Source organism: Panthera onca, chromosome A2 (genome assembly GCF_046562875.1).
Source record: "Panthera onca isolate mPanOnc1 chromosome A2, mPanOnc1 haplotype 2, whole genome shotgun sequence".
In the NCBI taxonomy this organism is placed as follows: Eukaryota; Metazoa; Chordata; class Mammalia; order Carnivora; family Felidae; genus Panthera; species Panthera onca.
In genome coordinates this window covers 70,848,429-70,872,231 of record NC_138340.1, presented here as the reverse complement: position 1 = coordinate 70,872,231, position 23,803 = coordinate 70,848,429, and the positions used below count along the sequence as shown (strand labels likewise).

Below are 23,803 nucleotides of genomic sequence, written 5' to 3'. Positions count from 1 at the left end.
ACATTTTAACAACCTGGTTTGCAAATACCTACTAGACTACAGATAAGCCATTTAACAATTATGTTCTGAAATTTCCCAGGATAGTAATTAAAGAGGAGAGATCTCAGAGTAGTTTCTTAATGCTATGCTCAGGCTCCTCCCTAATAAACAGAATTTCCTGGAAATCCCTAGATAATAATACAGATCAGAAGAAATGAAGGTACAGCAGTTTAACACTATACTTTGCTAAGTGGAAACATTGTAATTACAACAGTAAACATCTATTGACCTATCATTCTATTGCCTTAGGGTTGGCTTTAATAAATACATTTTGCAAATTTAAATGTGAAAAGACGTTGTTTACATAAATAGTTACAAAGAGCCTCTAATATTACAGTAATTGTGTTTGTTGATTTCCATTACCCTGAAAAAGACCCCTCATCCCCACTAGCAGATCCTCTATTACTGGGAAAGACATTAGATTGTGAGAAGCTTTTTTTAATCAATAGTAGCCTAATAAAATCACAACGCTGCTGTCTTTGTAGACTGTAGCTGGAGAAATAACTGTGATTAAGTGTGTTTGTATTACAATATGAGTAGCTGTTTCAATGCTTGTTTTGCTTGTCTCCCATTTTCCTTCTTACAGATTTTTAAAAGCATTGGCTCTGATGAGACCGTCCAAGGGCAAGGAAGTCGGAGGCTGATCAGCTTTTCTCTCTCAGGTATGTTTTGCTCACCTGAAAGCCTTGCGGAGAAAATAAGAAGGTCAACCAGCAGTCAGCACACCTACTTCAATTTGACTCTTACCTACAAGTTACTTCACCTCTATGCGCCTCAGTTTTTCCATCTGTAAAAGAAAAATTAAAAATGTCTGCTCCATTTTCCTTGACCTCATGAGGATATTGGAGGAGTCAATAAGTAATAGATGCTAAGCACTTTGTGATGATGAGAAGAGAAGCCACAATTCCACTTTACCTCCATCATCAATAGCATTAATTGAAAGTTTATAAAGTGGAGGTAGGAGAAAACCTGGGGAAAAAGCAGCCAGCAGACCCTTTGTCTAAATAAAATCTCACATGAAGCTCAATTGATAAAATCGATAAAAGCCAAACTGCTCAAGCAAGTACATTTGTGGAAAAGTCAGTGAAATCCAAATAAAGTATGTAATTTAGTTAATAGTGGTTTTTTTGAGTAATCTAATTTTTCAGTGTTCACAAGTTACCGTAGTTCTATAATATGCTAACAATGGGACAAACTGGGTAAAAGGTATGTGGGAAATCTTTGTACTACCTCTGCAATTCTTCTGTAAATCTAGAATAATTTCAAAATTAAAAGTATAAAGAAAAACTGAGTTACCCTGCCTAAAATGATATACGAATCTCAGAGCCCTACACACTGAATTCCACCCTAACTGGGCTTTGAGGAGACACAATGGCATGAAGCTCTAGGACTCTATTGAACACAGTTTGGAAAGTACTGCCTTAGCTTGTTGTCAAACCAACAAGTGTTACAGACCATGAATGTCAGAGATCTAAGACCACAGAAATGATGAGTGTTCCTGGGAGATAGACAGTCAACTGCCATTTTTATGTCTATGTGAACCCCAGTAAAGAAAATGCATTTCTAAAGATTCATTGATAAACAATTATAGCAAGGTTGCGGGATGCAAGTCAATTGCTTTCCTACATACCAGCAATAACAAGTGGAATTTAAAATTAAATACACAATACCTTTTTATATTTGCACCTCCCCAAATGAAATATTTAGGTATAAACCTAACAAAATATGTACAAGGTCTATGTAAGGAAAACTACAAAAACTCTGATGAATGAAATTTAAAAAGAACTAAGTGGAAGATTCTCCATGTTGATAGATTAAAAAACTCAGTGTTGTCAGAGTTTCAGTTTTTCTATAGAATCAATGCAATCCCAATTAAAACCCGAGCCAATCATTTTGTGGATATTGATAAAATGACTCTCAAACTAATAGAGAGAGGCAAAAGACCCAGAATAGCCAACACAATATGAAGGAGCAGATCAAAGTTGGAGAACTGACTTATTCAACTTCAAGACTTACCACAGCTATGGTAACCAAGATAGCATGGTATTGGTGAAAGAACAACAACAACAACAACAAAACAATAAATCAATGGAACAGAGGAGAATACTCAGAAATAGATGCACATAAATTTAGTCAACTGAACATTGACAAAGGAGCAATAGCAATACATTGGAGCAAAGACAGTCTTTTCAACAAATGATGCTAAAACTACTGGGCATCCACATGCGGAAAAAAAAAAATCTATATCCAGAACTTACACTCTTCACAAAAATTGACTCAACCCACTAAAAAAACTGTTAAAACTAATAAATTCAGTAAAGTTGCAGGATACAAAATCAAAATACAAGAATCTGCTATGTTTTAATACTAATAATGAACTGTCAGAAAGAGAAATTAAGTAAAAAATCCTATTTACAATTGCATCAAAAAAAGACCAAAATACTTAGGAATAAATGTAACTAAAGAGGTAAAAGACCTGTACACTGAAAACAAGAAAACATTGATGAAAGAAATGGAAGAAGACACAAATGAATGGGAAGATAGCCCATGCTCATGGATGAGAAGAATAATGTAGTTAAAATTCCCATAGTATCCAAAGCAATCTACACATTTGATGCAACCTCTATCAATATTCCAATGGCATTTTTCACAGAAATAGAATAAAGAATTCTAAAATTTGTATGGGACCACAAAAGACCCAAATAACCAAAGCAATCTTAAGAAAGAACAAAGTTGGAGAAATCATGATTCCTGATTTCAAACTATATTACAAAACTATAGCAATCCAAACAGTATGGTATTTATATAAAAACAAGACACACAGATCAAAGAAACAGAATAGAGAGCCCAGAAAGAAACACACATATTATGGTCGATTAATTTACAGCAAAGGAACCAAGAATGGGAAAAGGACAATCTATTCAATAAATGGTGCTGAGAAAACTGGACAGCCACATGCAAAAGAATGAAACTAGGCCACTATCTTACACCATCCACAAAAATAACTCAAAATGTATTAAAGACTTGAACATAAGACCTGAAATCATAACATTCCTGGAAGAAAATATAGGCAGTAAGGTCCTTGACATCAGTCTTGGTGATGATATTTTTTGGATTTAACACCAAAAGCAAAGGCAACAAAAGCAAAAATAAGCAAATGGGACTACATAAAACTAGAAAGCTTCTGCACAGCAAAGAAAAATGTCAACAAAATTAAAAGAAGTGAGAAAGAATAATTGCAAATTGTATCTCTGAAAAAGGGCTAATGTCCAAAATATATAAAGAACTCATGCAATTTATCAAAAAAAAAAAAAAAACAATCTGACTAAAGAATGTGCAGAAGATCTGAATAGACATTTCACCAAAGAAGACATACAGATGGCCAAGAAGTACATAAAAACATGTTCAACATCATTCATCATTCATGAAATGCAAAATATCAAAACCACAGTGAGATATCACTTCACACCTGTTAGAATGGCTAGTATCAAAAATGCAAGAGGAAACAAGTGTTAGTGAGGATATAGAAAAAGGAAAACCCTCATGGACTATTGGGGGAGATGTAAACAGTACAGCTATTATGGAAAACACTATGGAGTTTCCTCAAAAAATTAAAAGTAGAACTATCATAAGATTTAGGAATTTCCCTTCTGGGTATTTACCCAAAGAAAATGAAAACATGAGCTCAAAAAAATACATGCACCCTCATGAGTGATACTCAGCCATAAAAAAGAATGAAATCTTGCTATTTGTGACAACGTGGATGGAGCTAAAGAGTACTATGCTAAGTGAAAGAAGCCAGACAGAGAAAGACAAATACCATATGATCTCACTTATATGTGGAATCTGAAAAACAAAACAAAACAAAACAAAACAAAACAAAACAAAACCACGCTCATAGATAGAACAGATTGGGGGTTGCCAGAGGTGGGAGGTGGGAAAAATGGGTGAAGATGGTCAAAAGATTCAAACTTCCAATGTAAAACAAATAAGTGGATGTAATGTACAGCATGGTGATTATAGTTAATAATACTGTATTGTATATTTGAAAATTGCTAAGAGAGATCTTAAAAGTTTTCATCAGAAGTTATAATAATGTGTGGTGATGACTATTAACTAGACTTATTTGGTAATCATTTTGCATTATATCCAAATATAATACAAGTACATGAATCATGTTGTATACCTGAAACTAAATATGTCAATTATATCTCAATTTTAAAGAATCACTCAAAATGGATCAGACCTATGTGTAAAATGCAGAGCTATAAAACTCCTAGAAGGTAACAGGAGAAAACCTAGATGACTTTGGGTACGGCAATAGTTTTTTAGATACAATATCAAAGATGTGGTGCATGAAAGAAATGATTGATAAACGATGGACCTTATCAGAATTAAAAATTTTTGTACTGTAAAAAGACAACGTCAAGAGAGTGAGAAAAATTACACTACACTGAGAAAAATTATTTGCAAAACACACATCTGTTAAAGGAACACTATTGTAAATATAAAAAGAACTCTTAAAATTCAATATGAAAACAAACAAAAAAAACAATTAAAAAGAACGGGCCAAATATCTTAGCAGACACCTCACCAAAAAAGATATACAAATGACAAATAATCATATGAAAAGATGCTTCACATCATATATCTATATATCATCAGGGAAATGCAAATGAAATGCAAATGAAAACAAGACGCCACTACACACCTAGTAGAATGGCCCAAATCCAGAACACTGACCACATCAAATGCTGACAAGGATGTAGAACAGTAAGGACTCTCGCTGGTCACTGGTGGGAATGCACAAGGGTACAGCCACTTTGAAAAGCAGTGTGGTGATCTGTTACAAAGCTAAACACACTCTTACCATAGGATTCGGTGATTGCACTCCTTGGTATTTACCCAAACGAATTAAAAACTTAAATCTGTACAAAGCTTGTACACAGATGCTTAAAGCAGCATTATTCATAATTGCCAAAACTTGGAAGCAACCAAGATGTCCTTCAGTAGGAGAAAGGATAAATAAACTGTAGTACAGGCAGATAATGGATTGGTGTTCATTGCTAAAAGGAAATGAGCTGTCAAACCAGACTAAGAAATGGAGGAATCTTAAATGCATATTACTAAGTTAAAAAAAAAGCCAATCTGAAAGGGCTACATACTATATTATGGAAAGGTCAAAACTGTGAAGTCAGTAAGGAGATCAGTGGTTTCCAAGGTCTGGGAGAGGATGGAGGAGATGGAGCACAGAGGATTTTTAGGACAGTGGAAATATTCTGTATGATGTTCTAATAATGGATACATTTGTCAAAACCCATAGAATGTACACCACCAAAAGTGAATGCTGATGTGAACTGTGAACTTTGGGTGATAATGATGTGCCAGTGTAGGTTCATCAGCTATAACAAATGTACCCCTCTGCTAGAAGATGTTGATAATGGGGAGGCTCTGCATGTGTAAGGCAAGGGGTATATGGAAAAATCTGTTCTTCTGCTTAATTTTGCTGTGAACTTATAACTCCCCCCTCAAAATAAAGTCTTTCATTAAAAAAAAATCAAAATGTTGACAACATTAGCATATGTCTCTCTAAGTTAAAAGAAAAAGGAAGAAACTCAATACTTTTGTATTACTAGGGCAGAAAACCAACAACTCCTGATTTTCCGTTCTTATGTTCCTGTTGAAATGCTTGAGAAATAACAATTATTTGTACAAAACCTGTAGGAAATTCACTAACCAAAGCTCAGTGAAATCCTGAAGCCCAAGAGGGATGCCATGCAGGATGGGCAGCATGGGCCTGGAGAAGGAGAGAAATTCTCTGTTAATTGGTTCCCATTTTGGTTCTACCATACAGACAAGGGCTGATAGAACAATTATATTCATTGTGAGACTATAGCCTTTGGTTTTTTTCCACCTCCACTTTGCAGAGGAATTTTCACCTGGACCCATAGAATTTTGAAAGTTGGATTTCCTCCCTCAGTGTACAACCCAAGTTTCCTGAGGTGATTTCAGACCCTCACCCCAGCTTGCCTGAGGAATGCCAGTAGTCCAGTCCAGTAAAAGCCAATGGTCCTCTCTTGAAACACATCATGACCACAATGTCAGTTGAATTGATTTATTTTAAGGAATGGTTTTATACATGCCAGTAAGTGTTCCATATAATGGGTTCTGTAGACGTACCAGTCCATATTCATAATGAGGTGAAAAGTAGACTGAAGACTGAGAAGATTTTTCCATGTTTTGGCTGGGCTTTACTCCTTGTGTAAGCCCTGATGTGATCTTTCACCTCACCAAAACACATTTAACTTAAAATATTCCTTGTTTTATAGATTTCCAGGCCATGGGGCTGAAGAAAGGGATGTTTTTCAACCCAGACCCTTACCTGAAGATTTCCATTCAGCCTGGAAAGCACAGCATCTTCCCTGCCCTCCCACACCATGGACAGGAGAGGAGATCCAAGATCATAGGCAACACCGTGAACCCCATCTGGCAGGCTGAGGTGAGTGCTGTGGGCCCTGAGAAGAAACTTCAGTGACCAACTGACCATAAAGCAGCCTACATGCTATACCCTCCTTTCTTAGAGCCCTAAACTGCTCTGTTTGTGGCTCTCCAGTCTTGGAAGGAGGCTGTGTTTTCTGTGGGTTATAACTCAGGGATCTTGACAGAGCCCCTCAAGGCAGTACCAGGAAACTGTTTGTTGCTCCTACACTCAGTAGCCCTGTTATAGCTCCTTCTTCTGATTCAGGACCTGCATCTGAAAGCAAGACAGCCTCTCTCTGCCTCTGTGTGGGAGAAGGAAGAGAAGAATTTTGATTTGAGCATTCTCACACCCCTCCTACATGTGCGGTCCTTAGGCAAGAGTGCCAAATTTTAAATGAGTCCCTCTAGACCAGTTCCAGAGATTCTAAAATTGCCAGGTTCCTGGGACAGGTAAATAGATAAGCCCCAAAATATCCTTGGGAATTACATATTTTTTGATCTAAATAAACATGAAACCTAATTGTGCATCCCATCTTCCTGCTAGGCAATTTGAAGGAGTATTGACAGTTTGTTTTGTCTCATGAAGGCCTGTCTCCACTCTCAAATGGGTCCTCTGCTGGCCAGGAGTGAGGAGGCTCCTGAGCAAAGCCACATGTGTGTCAGGCTGGGCTTCACAGTGGCTCAGTCCTCTCCTAGAGAACTAGCAGAAAGTTGTCACAACCCATTGGCAGCCTAACTCACATGCTTTAGCTTGAGGGTATGACCTGCTAACTGTGTAGCTTGGGGAGCAAAGAGGCTTAGGTCATGGGAAAGCCTACAGTATAATGTAGGGGTTAAAAGCACAGCTTTGCAGCCACACAAACCTTTGTTCAAATCCCAGTGTAGCCACTTGCTAGTTGTGTAGATTTAAGAAATCCGTCATCCTCATTCTGAGCCTCAGATTACCTTCATCCATCTGTTACTGAAGGAAGTATGCGACTCCTACCCAAGCCACTTGCTTTAGACAGGGCTCCTTCCTTTATTCTTCTGAGTATATCATCTATGATGTAGACCTTTCAAACATTCTTGAGCAAGAAAGTGTAATTAGATGTTTTGGGGCAAAGCTTTTTCATTGTCTCTTAAATTATACCACCTACTTCCTAGGCTTAATTAACCCTGACCCAGGCCTTACAGAAGAGCAACGTTACAGCTTTGAAGTTAGAGCAACATAAAGGAAATGGAATTATATTTAATCTTCCTATGACTTTGGTTATCAACAGATTCTAAAGCACTGAGAGTACCAGTAGCATGGAATAATGAATCTTAAATTATTTGTTCCTTTAGTCCAGGCTATTCTTGCCAATTATTTCTGGTCTCTTCATTGCATTCCTGGGGATAATACAAGATGCCACAGGAATTTATAGTACATGAAAAAAAAAAAAAGAAGAAGAAGAAGCCTTCTCTCTTCTGAAGGACTTCAGAGCAACTTGTTCTAAAACATTTAGTCATAAAGGTATTATAAGTCTCAAAGAACATTTCAAAAATCCAGCACCATCAGAATGTTTTTTTTTTTTTTGTTTTAAAATGTCAACTAGAATCTGCTTTAAGTTCTGCAATTATTTATGAGTCTTTAGTTAAGATTTACTTCTCTCTGGAAGGATCCTGGCAAACTCTTGCTCGTCCTCTGCTCTTGACCTCCTGCATTCTATCCAACGTGCTGTGGTTGAAGTTGGTGTTCTAAAATAGGTTTTGCCACGTGTTTCCCTGATGAGGCTCAGATTGAGGATAACTGATTTCTCAAGTTAAACATCAAGTAACTAACTTGACTGCAAATCTGTACTTTCTTTTTTTTTGTAATTTTATTTATTTATTATTTATTTATCTTTCAATTTACATCCAAGTTAGTTAGCATAGTGCAACAATAATTTCAGGAGTAGATTCCAGTGATTCATCCTCTATGTATAACACCCAGTGCTCATCCCAGCAAGTGTCTTCCTTAATGCCCCTTACCCATTTAGCCCATCCCCCTCCCACAACCCCTCCAGCAACCTCCCGTTTGTTCCCAATAGTTAAGAGTCTCTTATGTTTTGTCCCCCTCCCTGTTTTTATATAATTTTTGCTTGCCTTCCCTTATGTTCATCAGTTTTGTATCTTAAATTCCTTACATGAGTGAAGTCATATAATATTTGTCTTTCTCTGACTGACTAATTTCGCTTAGCATAATACCCTCTAGTTCCATCCACATAGGTGCAAATGACAAGATTTCATCTTTTTTGATTGCCGAGTAATACTCCATTGTGTGTATATATATACATATATATATATGGATATAGAAGATTATAATGGATATTATATATGGATATAGAAGATTATAATGGATAAAGAAGATTATATATATGTATATATATATATACATGTATACATGTATATATATATACATATATATATCCATTCTTCTTTATCCATTCATCCGTCAATGGACATTCAGGCTCTTTCCATACTTTGGCTATTGTTGATAGCACTGCTATAAACATTGGGGTGTATGTGTCCCTTCAAAACAACCTATCTGTATCCCTTGGATAAATACCTAGTAGTGCAATTGTTGGATTGTAGGGTAGTTCTAGTTTTAATTTTTTGACGAACCTACATACTGTTTTCCAGAGTGGCTGCACCAGTTTCATTCCCATCAGTAGTGCAAAAGATGCAAATCTGTACTTTCAACCCCTAAAGTATACTATAGTGCCCAGTGCCCTGATGGAGAAACCAGTGCCCTGATGGAGGTACTTTGCATACCTCCTATGCAAAGTATTCCAGGACTTTGGTGAACCAGCATCACTTGCCACTTGTGTCAGGTATGGATGCATTTGGCTCTAAGCTAGAGGAACTGGGGCCAGCTCTGATATTTCTCACAAACAAGAAGTCCAGACAGAGGTGGTCCTGGTAGTGCAGCCACTGATAGAGCCATCAAGGACTCGGATCTCTGGGTCTTCTCACTGCACTGTTAGCAGATGGCTTTCATCCTCCTGTCTTAAAGTCTCAAACTCAAGTACCAGGCAGAAAGAAAGCCAAAATGCAAAGAGTCTTCTCCTTTTAAGGCTTTGCATCTTTATTCTTTAAGGGAAGCACTTCCCAGAAAAAGCTTTATTACCTGTCACAGGACCTCTGTTTGGGAAAACTTAGTGCTCTGATTCCCCGACTCTATAGATAGGGAGGGCAGGGGAGAAGGTGGCTGGACATGGGTGTTGAATAAAACAACTTGTGGTGTGTGCAGTGTACTTCAGCTCTATTCCTCAGTACCTTGCTCCTCAGACATTATGTGAAGGCCACTCTTGAGAGCTACAGTACCCTACTGCCTCTCATGCTTTCACATGGCTGCATAGATGTCTTTGCTTATCTGCCTAGAGTGTGCATTCCCAACTAACCCAACTAGCAACACCTGCTCATCCATCAGGGCTCAACTAAAATATCATCTCCTGTGTGGGCTACTCCTTGACCCCGCCCACTCCAGGCCTCAGGAGGAAAGAGCTCCTTTCTCTCTGCCCCTTTGTCCAGACCTCTACCATACTGCCTTTTATTTGCACGTCTGTCTTCCCTGTGAGAGTTTGAGTTCCTCAAGGGAAGGAATCACACCCAATTTTTCTTAGCACCTCCAGTTCCTGGAACCTACTAGCAATAGGTTATATAAGACTTATCTAGGGCTTACTATTGCAAGTGTAAACATTTTATATAATTAACTCAATCCTTACAACAACTCTATGAGATATATACTATTTTTATCCCCATTTAAAGAAGGGGAAACAAAGCATGGCAAAGTTAAGTAATTTTCCCAAGGTCTCAGAGCTGGTAAATGGCAGAACGAGAATTTGAAGCAGGTCATCTGCCTAAGAGCCTGATACTGATCAGTTTTGTGTTCAGATGGGTGTGAATAAATTCTGGAGACAGTATCCATAGCTTATATCAGGTACTCAAAGTGATCAGTATAATCCCTCCCCTTCAGAGGAAAACTAAAGTTTAAATCTATAGCATTGGGTGATAAGGCCAAAAACAGTTATCAAAGAGCTTTATTTGGTCTTTCCAGCTAATCGTGAACTTCTGGAGGGTAAGTCTGAAGGATTGATGAAAACTCTTTTAATGGGGAAATCCAGCTGAAATTCTTATGACTGATTATTCATTTAAGAAATGTTACTAAGTATATACACTGTAGTAGAAATAGAAGCCCCTGGAAGGACAGAGAATAATTGATAGGTAAGACCTCTCAGGCTGGTGGAAGGAGACAATACAATGAAATATATGTTCTAATCAAGGTGTGGACAGAATGCTGCAGCATACTGAGGGAAGATTTCCCCCATGGTGAGCTGTGGACTGAGGTCTTGATGGGTGAGGAGACATTTTTGGGGAGTGAGATGGGGGTCATCCAGGTAGAAGGAACAGCACGTGCAAAAGCACCAAGGCATCTCACAAACTCTTAGGGAACTGTTTAGAAATGCCATGTGGTTGGAGCTCATGGTACACACAGATAAGTGATGGTGATTGGGCTGGGCTTACTCCAGTTGCACACATCCAGCATGGCTCTCTTATTTCTTAAAAACAAAAGCTAATGTTGGCTTCTGGGTCTCACATTGTACCTTGGTGAATGAAATGAAGATTCCCTGCTCCTACAGAATTCATGCACGTCTTTAAATCTCTCTGCCAGCAGGTAAGTGAGAACCAGACTGTCTTATTTTCTATGTACTGACTAATATACAAAAGATGTTCATGAGAAATAATTGAAGTTGCCTGCACTTAAAAGCAAGAATATCGTTTAATGTGTAGTTCAAATGCTAAATTTATTTCTGTGATTAATGCTGCATTAAAGTCTTATGTGATTTTTTTTAATTTATGCAAGTTCAAACTTGAAACATGTTTTTGCTGATTAAAACTTGCTAAATCTTAGAAAAATTATAGTTACTATCTGAATTTTAAAATAAGGAGGGAAAATGGAGAGAAATACATATTAAATGTAATATCAACTGAGAAAAATTTTAGAAGAGACTACCACATTGATTGATTTATCTCTTTTTTTTATTATTATTACTGTAATTAGAAACTATTTTTACCCAGGGAGCACCTCTCCTTGATTTTCAGGTCTGTTTACTTTCCTGAATGGATATAATGAGGACTTATAAGATTATAGCTACACAGAGAAGTTAAATAGAAAATGGCAGCAACTGAAGAGTCTTGGGTTATTTATTCAGAGTGCCTATGTGGAGAGTATATTTATACCTCTAAATCAAACAAGAAACTCCTAAAAGCAAATTCTCAGAAATATCCAGTGGATTGAGAAAATATTAAAATCAAGCCTGGGGCGTTGGTGTTTGTCAGCATCCACTCCATTCCCTCTGTCTCAGCCCTCAAAGCTGGGTGGATTAATCCCATACATGTACACTATCAGCCTGATCCAGTATGGTCACAAGATTAGAAGACAAGGCTTTACCTCCCAGAGCTTATATTCTAATGTAAGAAAATAAATAAATAAATAAATAAATAAATAAATAAATAAATAACAAGACAATTGCAATGGAAAATAAGCAACACAAAAGAAATATTACATCGTCATATGATGTAGATAATGGAGAAGAGCTAACTTAGGTGTCCACAGCCCAGGAAGGACTTTCTGAATTACTGTCACATGAACTGAGAAGACAGATACACAAAGACCTGGTTAGATGTATGCTGCAGATAGAGGAAGTAGTTAGTATGAAGGGCCTGGGTGTACCAAACTTGCCATGCTTAAACAACAGCAAGAAGGTCATTGTGGCTGGAGAATAGCCATATGTGAAGGATGGGGGTGGAGTATAAGATGAGGTCGGGGAGAGAGTCAAGGTCCAGCTTCTTGTAAATCGTGGGAAGATTTTATGCTAAATGTGGTAAGAAGCCATTGGAGTAGGGAAGCATCATGTTCTGATCAAAATTTATACAAACATTCCTGCTGCTCTGTGTAGAATGCATTACAAAGAGGCAAGAATGGAAGCAGTTGATCTGGCTGTCATGGAGCAACATGTGGCATGCTAATACAAAACGCCTAGAAAAGCCAGATAAAAATTTTTTTTTAAACATTTGTGATAACATGAGAGAATGGTCAGGACAACAGACCTCATGTGGTCACGAATCTTGAGAGAAAGGAATTTCAAGTGAGCCAACTTTCTGCACCTGCTTTTATAAGAGGGCTAAGAAAGTAGGCCAAAAGCTGCTGAAGAGCAAAGAGGAATTTTGTATAATTTGAGTGTTGAAGAGCCAAAACTTGAAGTTCTGGATCCTCCAAGGGTAGATGTCCCAGCAAAACCCTAGATTCTCAGTTGGACCCCTGGCTGGCTGCAGTGAAGGATCAGGACAAACCAGTGGTAGAAAACTTCAAGACAGCTCAAACAGCTCAGTCAGTCTCTGATTAGTTAAAATAGTATCTCACCTCAGTAACAAGACAGACGGACCATGGGTGACTATTTTTGGAGTTATTAGAGGTAGATTTTAAACACTATTTTATATTTTTAAACTTAAGAAGCTCAACATAAATTTAAAAAATATATAAGTAGAAAATGCCCATTCATCTTGAAAATTAAGCAAAAAACTCCTAAAAAATACATGGGTCAAGGGATGCCTGAATGGCTCAGTTGGTTGAATGCCTGACTTGGGCTCAGGTCATGATCTCACAGTTCCTGAGTTCGAGCCCCTCGGCGGGCTCTGTACTGACAGCTCAGAGCCTGGATGGAGCCTGCTGCAGATTCCTTGTCTCCCTCTCTCTCTGCTCCTCCCTGTTCATGCTCTGTCTCTCTCTCTCTCTCACTCTCAAAAATAAATAAACATTAAAAAAAAATTATATGGGTCAAAGAAGAGATCACAATAAAAGAAAATACTTTGAACTGAATAATAATGAATATATGACATATCTAAGCTTGTGGGATGTAGCTAAATTAGAAAATAAGACAAGCTTTGGGGCCCCTGGGTGGCTCAGTCAATTAAGCATCCAACTTTGGCTCAGGTCATAATCTCATGGTTCCTGAGTTTGAGGTTCCTGAAGCCTTCTTCGGATTCTGTGTCTCCCTCTCTCTCTGCCCTCCCCCACTCGTGCTCTGTCTCTCTCTCTTTCTGTCAATAAATAAATAAACATTAAAAAAAAAAAGAGAATGGGGCACCTGCGTGGCTCAATCGGTTGAGCGTCTGACTTTGGCCCAGGTCATGATCTCGCGGTTGGTGAATTCAAGCCCCACATGGGATTCTGTGCTGACAGCTCAGAGCCTGGAACCGACTTTGTATTCTATGTCTCCCTCTCTCTGCCCCTCCCCCCCCTCAAAAATAAATAAACATTAAAAAGAATTTTTTTAATGAAAAAAAGAAAAGAAGACAAGCTGATCCCAGTGAACCGAGTTTTCATGTGATCAAGCTACTGTACCAGTCCAATGAAGAGGATAAATGCAGAAATCACTGAATTAGAAAACAACTAAATGTGATAGAGAAAATTAACAAAAATTATAATGTAGTGATTATACATATATTAAAAAGATGAGTATTATGAAAATATTTACACTAATAAATTTGAAAATTTCAATGAAATGGAAAACACTCTTTACACGATTATTTTTGTCATCATCTTTAAGGGATAACTTACATAAATACAATTTATTACATACAACAAGGGGAAAAACTGCATTAATTTAAAGCAAACAATTTGATTGTAGCAAGATTTCAGGACACAAGGTTAATATACAAAACGTCCATTGCTGTACAATGGTATATACAACAATAAACAAATGGAATTTGAAATTAAAAGCATAATGCATTTATATTACCATCCAATGAAACATTTAGCTATATATCTAATAAAATATATACAAGATCTATAAAAGAATAACCACAAACTATATTGAATGCATCTTCAGGAATAGAAAGATACTATTGTCAGGATACTAGTTCTTTCTAACATCGCTTATAAATTCAGCGCAATCTTAAAACCCCAGCAAGTTATTTTATGTATATTGTCAAACTGATCTAAAGCTTGCATGGAGAGGCAAAAGACCCAGAATATCTAACACATGAAGGAGAAGAACAAAATTGGAAGACCAATGCTACCCAACTTCAGAGCTGCAGTATCAAGAAAATGTGGTAATGGCAAAAAAACAAGCAAATAAACAACAACAACAAAACAAAACAAAAAACCTAGACCAATGGAACAGAGTAGAGATCCCAAAATTAGACCCCCACATAGCCAACTGATCTTTGGTGATCTTTGACAAAGTAATAAAAAGAATACAATGGAGGAAAAACCGTCTTTTCAACAAATGGTGCTGGAACAACTGGAAATCCACATGCAAATAAAAGAATCTAGAGACAGACCTTATACCCTTCACAAAGATTAATTCAAAAAGGATCATAGACCTAAATATAACATCCAAAATTATAAAACCTCTAGAAATTAACATAGAAGAAAACCTAAATGACCTTGGATTTGGTGGTACCTTTTTAGATATAAGATCAGAAACATGATCTGTGAATGAAATAACTGACAAGCTGGACTTCATTAAAATTAAAACTTCTCTGTGAAAGACTATATCAAGAGAATTAGAAGGTAAGCCACAGACTGGGAGAAAATATTTGAAAAATACATATCTGATAAATGACTGTTATCCAGAATATACAAAGAACTCTTAAAACTCAACAAAAAGAAAACAAATACTCGATTTAAAAATGGGCGAAAGGTCTTGACAGGCACCTCACCAGAGAAGATATACTGATGGAAAATAAACATATGAAAAGATGCTCCACGTCTTATGTCATCAGGAAAATGTAAATTAAAATAACAGTGAGATACCACAGCACACCTATTAGGATGGCTTAAATCCAGAGTACTGACAACACCAAAGATGGAGAGGATGTAGATCAACAGTAATTCTCATACATTGCTGGTGGGCTTGCAAAACAGTACATTCACTTTGGAAGAGAGTTTGGCAGTTTCTTAAAAACTAAATGTACTCTCACAATATGATCTAGCAGTCAAAGTCCTCAGTATGTATCCAAAGGATTTAAAAACATGTTCACACCAAAACCTGCACAAGAATGTTAATAGCACCTTTACACATAATTACCAAAACTTGGAAGCAACCATGATGTCTTTTGATTTTCTTATAAATTTTAGAAAGCCCTTTGAATCTGCAAAAAAAATATTCTGGAATTTTGTTTGGAAATTTGTTGAATTGTATTAATGATTCCATTCTATGAAATGATATATCTCTCCATTTATTTAGGTCTTTAGTGTTATGTAGTCTTCAGTATACAGGTTTTGCGTACTTTTTATTTTTTGGTCTATTGTAAGTGGAATCTTTTTCTCATTTCATTTCTAATTATTGCTGCTAATATTAAAATTTTCTATATTAGCCTTGAATCCTGCATTCATGCTAATTTCTTTTATTCAGTAGTTATTTTGTGTGAGGATATTTAGGTAAACAATCATGCTACAGCAAATAAAAGTAATTTTACTCAATTCTTTCAAAACTTGTGTCTCTTGATTTGTTTGTTTATTTTTGGTATTTGCCTTATTACAATGTCTAGGGCCCTGAGTACAATGTTGAAGGGGTGACGGAAGTCATCTTTGCTTTTTTACTGATATTAGGGGGAAAGCATTCAATATCTCACTACAAAGTGTAGCAATACTGGATTTTTTTGTACAGATGCTTTTCATCAGCTTAGGAATGTTTCCTTCTATCCCTAGTTTGCTGAGAATTCTTTTTTTTAATCATAGATGATATTGAATCTTATTAAACCCTTTTCTACACCTGTTGAAATTATTATATAATTTTTTTACTTTATTAATATGGTAAATTACCATGATTGATTTTCTGATGTTAGATCAACCATGCATTCCTAAGATGAATTCTACTTGGTAAACTGTATCATTATTTTTATGTATTTATATTTTATGTTGGGTTCCTTTTACTAATTTTATTAAGAATTTTTGCCTGTACATTCATGAAGAATATTTATCTGCAGTTTTCTTTTATTAGCCTGGTATGATTGTAATGCTGGTCTTATGAAATGAGTTTTTGAAGTTTTCCTTATTTTATATATTCAAGAAGGGTTTGTGTATAATTATTATTTCTTCCTTAAATGTTTGTTAGAATATATGAGTGAAGACATTTTAGACTGTAGTTTTAAAATATGTGAGAAAGTTTAAAATATGAATTCACTTTTTAAAAGTAGAAATAGGGTTATTCAAGTTAACTAATTCTTCATGAGTAAGCTCCAGTAATTTGTGTCTCTCAAGGATTATTGCCATTTCTTCATGTTACTTTTCATAGGGTTGTTCAAAATAGTGTTTTATTATCCTTTAATGTTTATAAACTCGCTAAGGATAATTTCTCATTTTTTAAAATGTTTATTTTGAGAGAGAGAGAGCACGAGCAGGTGAGGGGCAGAGAGAGAGAGAGAGAGAATGAATCCGAAGCAGGCTCCATACTGTCATCATGGAGCCCAATGTGGGGCTCGATCTCACAACTATGAGATCATGACCTGAGCTGAAATCAAGAGTTGGACGCTTAACCAGCTGAACCACCCAGGCACCCCATTTTTGTTAACCAATCTAGCTATGGGTTGATTGGTTAATTTGTTGATTTATTTCAAAAGAACCAGCACTTGACATTGATAATTTTCTCTAAATTTCTTTGTTTCCTAATTCTTTCTATTTTTACTCTTAATTTTATTTTTTGCCTTTGTTGCTTTCTTTCCACTTACTTTAGGCTTATTTTGCTCTTCTGTTTCTAGCCTCTTATGGTGACATTTTAGGTTTTGATTTTAGACTTATTTTTCTTCTCTAATATGATCATCTAAAAGCTAGTAATTTTCTTCTAAACAGTGGTTTAGCTGCATTCCATGAATATGACATTTTTTTATTTTCATCATCATTCAGTTCAACACATTTTCTAATATTCCTTCTTTGACCCATGGATGATTTTGAACTGGATTGTTTATAGTCCAAATTTTAGGTTTTTCCTAAATAGCCTCTTGCTACTAATTTCTATTTCAATTTTATTGTGATCAGAAAATAGACCTGATATGATCTCAAACTACTTAAATACATTGAGCTTTGTCTTACAGTCCAGCATATGGTATATTTTGGTGGATTTATTACGTGCACTTGGAAAGAATGTGTATTCTATTATTTTATGTAGTGGTCTGTAAAAATCAAATTCCAGGTACTGTTCTTTTTGTCTAGCTTTTTATCAATTTCTGAGGAAAAGATGCTTAAATCTCCTGCTATGATCAGGGAATTATCTATTTCTCCAGTTCTGTCAATTTTTGCTTTATGTATTGTAAGGCTCTTTTGTTAGGTACATGCATTCTAATGTTTTCCTGATGAATTGGCCCTTTTAACATTGTGAAATATCTCTCTTTGAAATATCCTATCTTTGATAATACCCTTTGTCTTGAAGGCTAATTTATCTCACATTAATGTAGCAACTCCAGCTTTCTTATATTTGATATTTGAATGGTGTATCTATTTTCATCTACTTACTTTCAAGTATCTGTGATCTTACACTAAAGGTGCATATCCTATAGACAGTATATACTTGGGTCTTGCTTTTCACCTATTATGATAATCTCTGCCTTTAAATAAGAGTATTTATTTAGTTCATTGCCATTTAATGTAATTATTCATATGGTTGTATTTAGGTCTGTTATTTTTTCATTTGTTTTCTGTCTGTCCATAATTTTTTCAGTTTTTTCTTCTTTTCTTTCCTTTTGGATTATTTGAGTACTTTTTAAAATTCCATTTTAATTCATCTATTGGATTTTTAGCTACACGTTTTTACATTACTTTCTTTGTAGTTGCTTTAGGGACTACAAAGACCTTACTATATTTTCATTATCTACATTGACTTAATTTATACCACTTCACAAATGTGTGGTAACATTTCAACAATATTTACCTTCATTTACCTGTGCCTGTGATCCTTTACATTATATTTGCCATATGTAGTGCATTTTACAATGTGTTATAAACCCCACATGACTATTTATAATTTTTTTCTTTAAACAGACATATATATTTTAAATAAGTTAAGAAAAAGTATAGTCCCTCATGCTTCCCCCAGTTATTTCCTGTTTCTAATATTTTTCATTCATTTCTGAAGATCCAGGTTTCTTTCAGGTATCATTTCCCTTAGGTGTGGAACCCTTCCTGTGGCATTTCTTGTAGAGTGACAACTAATTCTCCTAATTTTTTGTTTATCTGAACGTTTTAATTTCATCTTGGAAGATATTTTCACTCAATATGAAGTTCTGGGTGACTGGTATTTCCACCCCCCAAAACTTTAAAAATGTTGTCCCACTGTGTTATGGCCCCACTGTGTTATGGTCTCTGTAGTCTCTAGTAAGAAATCTGCAATATTTTAAATCATTGCTCCCCTGTATGGAAGGTGTCGTTTTTCTTTGTTGGTTCAAGTTTGTCTCTTTATCTTTGATTTTCAAGTTTGATTATGAAATTTCTAGGTATAGTTTTTTTTGCATTAGTTTCCTAAGGCTACCATATACATTGTTCTGCCATATACAGAAATGTATTGTTTCAAAGTTCTGGAGACAAGAAGTCCATAATCAAGGAGTAGGCAGGGTTGGTTCCTTCTGATTGCCCTAAGAGCAAATTCCATGCCTCTGCCCTAGCTTCTGGTGATGCTGGCAGTCTTGGGCACTTCTTGGCTTGTAGATGTGTCACTCCAATCTCTGCCTGCTTCTTTACATGGCGTTCTAACCATATGTCTCTGTGTCCATATTACACCAGTAATACACCTAATACATAAATATACCAGTCACATTGGATTAGGGCCCACTTTAATCACCTCATCTTAACTTGATTACATCACAAAGACTATTTCTAAATATGATTACATTTATATGTTTAGAGCTTCAGCATATTTTGGAGGGACAACACAATTCAACCCATAACAGTTTTCTTCTAATTTATCCTATTGATTCACTGAACTTATGTTTTCACCAAACTGGTGAAGTTTGGCCATCATTTCTTCAAATATTTTTATGTTGAGTGCTCGCTTTCCTTTTTTTCTTGGACTCCACATACTATATGTTAGACCTTTGGATATTGTCCTACAGGTCATACAGGTACAACTGTAAGGCAGTTCTCTTTCTTCCTGTAATTGGATCATTTCTATTGATCTGTCCTCAATTTCACTGACCCTTCTCTATCACCTCCATTCTATTATTATCTCCATTCAATGAATTTTTTCATGTATTAGATTTTCTTATTCTAAAATTGCAATTTGGTTTTGTTTATGTTATTTGTACTTTGCTGATGATGTTTTTAATCTATTTAATCATGACAAGTATATTTTCCTTTACCTCACTGAGTATATTTGCAAGAGCTTATCTTTAAAGTCCCTTTCTGATAATTCTAACATATGGGTCATTTTTTGTTATTTGTTATTTTGTTGTTTTTGCCATAATAGGCAGTTAGCTTGGTTTAGGCTTACACTGCTATGTGTGTGGTGAGAAACAGCTCAGATCTCAGTTCAGTTCTTTAAGCCCTAACTGCAAGCTGATTTCATTTCCCCTGTGCGTATATGATTCTGTGATCAGCCAGAAACTAGGTCTGAGTTTACAAACAGAATGTGGGTGCTTTCCTTCTTTGCCTCTCTTCTTTCTGGCATTCTTCTTTCACTCTTTGTTGATGCTGGTTACACCAGGCTCCTCTGCCTGGTTCTACCAGCCAAAAATATGTTAGGGTTTTTATTGAAATTTTAGCTGCTGTGCCCTTCTGTTGGAATAACTGTAGCTGCATTCAGGTCAAAGACCCCCAGTCCCTTATTTCACCGAACAAGTTTTCACAATTCAACTGTATCACAAGTATAAACAATCCTTTTACACTTTTTCTGGACATTGCCAGAATTTGGATTTTTTTTAAACAAGCAACAATGGCTGGCTTTCTTCTGTGCTATTCTTTTTAAGGTGCTGTTAAAATCTATTAAACTTAAAAAATAAATCAATATAAGCTACCATATTGACAACATGAAGGAGAAAAATCATGTTTATCCCAGTAGACCCAGAAAATGTAGTTGGCAAAATTTAATATTCATTCTTGATTTTTAACAACTTTCAGAAAACTGAAAATAGAAGAGAACCTCTTCAATCTGATAGAGGATTTAAAATATTAAGAATAATAATGATAAAATCTGCATCATATTGAAATACTTTTAAACATCATATTAAAATACTTTTACTTGAAATTGAGAACAAGATAACAACAAGATAACATGCTTTAGCCACTTCATTTAATATTTTATTAAAGATCCATCCAATGGAATACAGCAAAAATAAAGAAAATATATCACGATTGGAAAGGAATACTGTACTTATTCTCAAATAACATTGTTTAAGTAAATAGTGTAAAATAATTAATAAACCATTAGAATTAATAAGTGAATTTAACCAGGTCACTAAATAATAAAAGGTTAATATATAAACATAAATTGTATTTCTATGTGCAAATAGAAAATAAAATTTTTAAAAAGATGCCATTTACAATAGTACCACAAAACATAAAGTACCTAGGAATAAATCGAACAAAAAGACCTCTATATGAGTATGCAAAATTTCTAAGAGAAATTAAAAACAGCTTAAACAAAGAGAGATGTTATATGTTTAAGACTTATAAAATTCAATATTGTTAAGGTATCAATTCATTCTCAAATTGATTTGTGGATTCAGCGAATCCCAATCAAATCCTAAGAGGTATTTCTAATGTTACTTGACAAGTTAATTCTAAATCTATGTAGAAATACAAAAGGTCAAGAATAGGCAAGAAAATCTTGAAGAAGAAAAGCAGAAGGACTTATGCTTCCAGATGCCATGGTAAATATAAAGCTATAGGAATTAAGATAGTATGCATTGGCATAGACAAATAACTATTATATTTAAGTAAATAGATTAGAATAACAAATTAGATACATACACATTGTTTCATGACAATGGTGATATATTGCAATATAGTAAGGGAAGAAGAGCCTATTCAAAATTTGGTGCTGGGTTAATGTACTATCCATATAAAAAACAAATGAATCTTGGGGTACCTGGGTGGCTCAGTCAGTTAGGCATCCGACTTCGGCTCATGTCATGATCTCACAGTTTGTGAGTTCAAGCCCCACGTTCAGCTCTGTGCTGATAGCTCAGAGCCTGGAGCCTGCTTCAGATTCTGTGTCTCCCCCTCTCTCTGCCCCTCCCCTGCTCACGCTCTGTCTCTCTCTCTCTCTCTCTCTCTCTCTCAAAAATAAATAAACATTAAAAATTTTTTAAAAAATGAATTTTTAATGCAGTCTCATAGCATATATAAAAATCAATTCCCAATAGATTATAAATCTAGATATGAAAGTTTAACTTTAAGCTTCTACATACAAGAATTCTTTCATGACCTTGTGGGAGCCAAAAAAAAGGTCTTAAATAGAACATGGAAAACATTAACCATAAAGCAAAAGCTCGGTTAATTGGATGACATTGAAATTATGAGTGTCTGTTCATCAAAACTCTACATTAAGAGCAAGCCTACCTAGAGAGCAAAGAACTAGTATCTAGAATGCACACACTACCCCTATGAATCAAGAAGAAAAGGACACATACTAACAGAAAAATGAACCAAAGACTTGAACAGGCGCCTCACAAAGGAGGTTGTCCAAATGCCAATATACACATAAAAAGGTTCTCAGCTTCATTAGTCATCCAGGACTGAAAATTAAAAGTACAGTGTGATACCACTGCACACCCACCAGAATGGCTAAAATGAAGGAGATCAACAATAACTATTGCTGGCGAGGTATGGAACAAATAAGATTCTCACATTCTGCCGATGCTGGGGTGGTGTGAGAGGGAGGAGGGGGAGAAAGGACATCAGTTAACAAGCAGTTGCAGAAGCTAGGTGGGAGATGATGAAGCTTGGACCAGAATGGTGGCAGTGAATATAGAGAAGTGTAGGTGTAGCCATAATTAGCCATTATGCCTCACTTTTGTCTACTGGGTCCCTTCAATATCCTCAGCTATTATGCACTTAAAATAGGGCTCTGGCATGTGAGAGGGACTTCAAGCAGCGCAGGTAGCTCAGGAAAGCTCCTACTTGTAAGGCTGGCTATGAGTCTATGGTAGGTACCAATAACCAAAACATTATCTTACGGTTAAGCCACAAACCACTGCCCTGACAACTGGAAGTGTCAGATGTGGGCATGAACTCACAAGAGTCAGGCATGGATTGACCACTTAGAGTACTCTTCTAGATACCAAGTAGGAATAGGTTGTTACCACACTTAATCACTCCAACAACATCTTGAGGAGGTAAGAATGTTTACTCAACTCCCTGCTAGTAATTAGCAGGGAAATGGCCAAAACCTGACTGACCAAGCAGAGCAAGGGGATCAGGTTAGGCTACAAGCCTCATCCTCCAGAGATAAATAAAGGAGCCTGGCCAAGGCTCATGATCTGTAGAAAGTAAGGACAATTGCTAAATGATTACTGTAATCAGCCAGCCCTAACAGGTTTTAACCAAACTCTGATTGGTTTCAAATAGGTTGTTAACCCCAGTCCTGACTGATTAGAAATTGAGAGATAATTTACTCAGAAATTAAATTGTACTTTTGACCTGGACTAAGTGAACAGTTTCATAAACACAAAAATCACATTTATGAAAGAAAAGCATTCTTCAAAATGCAAAGCTGACTTTGGTGGTGAGTGAGAAGCCCTAACCCAACAGCCCTGTCCCAGGGCAGTAGTTTTTGAGAAAGATTTTTTGAAGTTCTCTGATACAATGATCATTTAAGCACCAAATCAGTTATTGTAGTTCGTTAAACCAGGGGTTTAAAATCATCTGAAAGGAACTCATGAATGAACACCCATGTAAAAACACAAGAGGTTCGACTCCATAATACTGCCTCTGGTTCCCAGGTGATGCCTGAGGCTCATCCACTGAACTCAGAGGCACATTTTTTTTTAATATGAAATTTATTGTCAAATTGGTTTCCATACAACACCCAGTGCTCATCCCAAGCCTTTTCCCACTTTCCCCTCCCTCCCACCCCCCATCAACCCTCAGTTTATTCTCAGTTTTTAAGAGTCTCTTATGGTTTGCCTCCCTCCCTCTCTAACCTCTTCTTTTTTTTTCTTCCCCTCTCCCATGGTCTTCTGTTAAGTTTCTCAGGATCCACATAAGAGTGAAAACATATGGTATCTGTCTTTCTCTGTATGACTTATTTCACTTAGCATAACACTCTCCAGTTCCATCCACGTTGCT

The 23,803-nt window shown here is 36.1% G+C and overlaps 1 protein-coding gene across 4 annotated transcripts in view; it reads left to right on the top strand.

Annotated features, from left to right (window-relative positions):
• HECW1 (HECT, C2 and WW domain containing E3 ubiquitin protein ligase 1) overlaps positions 1–23,803 on the top strand; it is a 421,728-nt gene that overhangs the window by 266,869 nt on the left and 131,056 nt on the right. For all 4 annotated transcript variants that reach the window (XM_060632177.3, XM_060632178.3, XM_078442585.2 and 1 more), the window contains 2 exons: positions 626–701; positions 6,369–6,538. In XM_060632177.3, the coding sequence (XP_060488160.2) occupies positions 626–701; positions 6,369–6,538 (246 nt within the window). The remainder of the gene's footprint in view (positions 1–625; positions 702–6,368; positions 6,539–23,803) is intronic.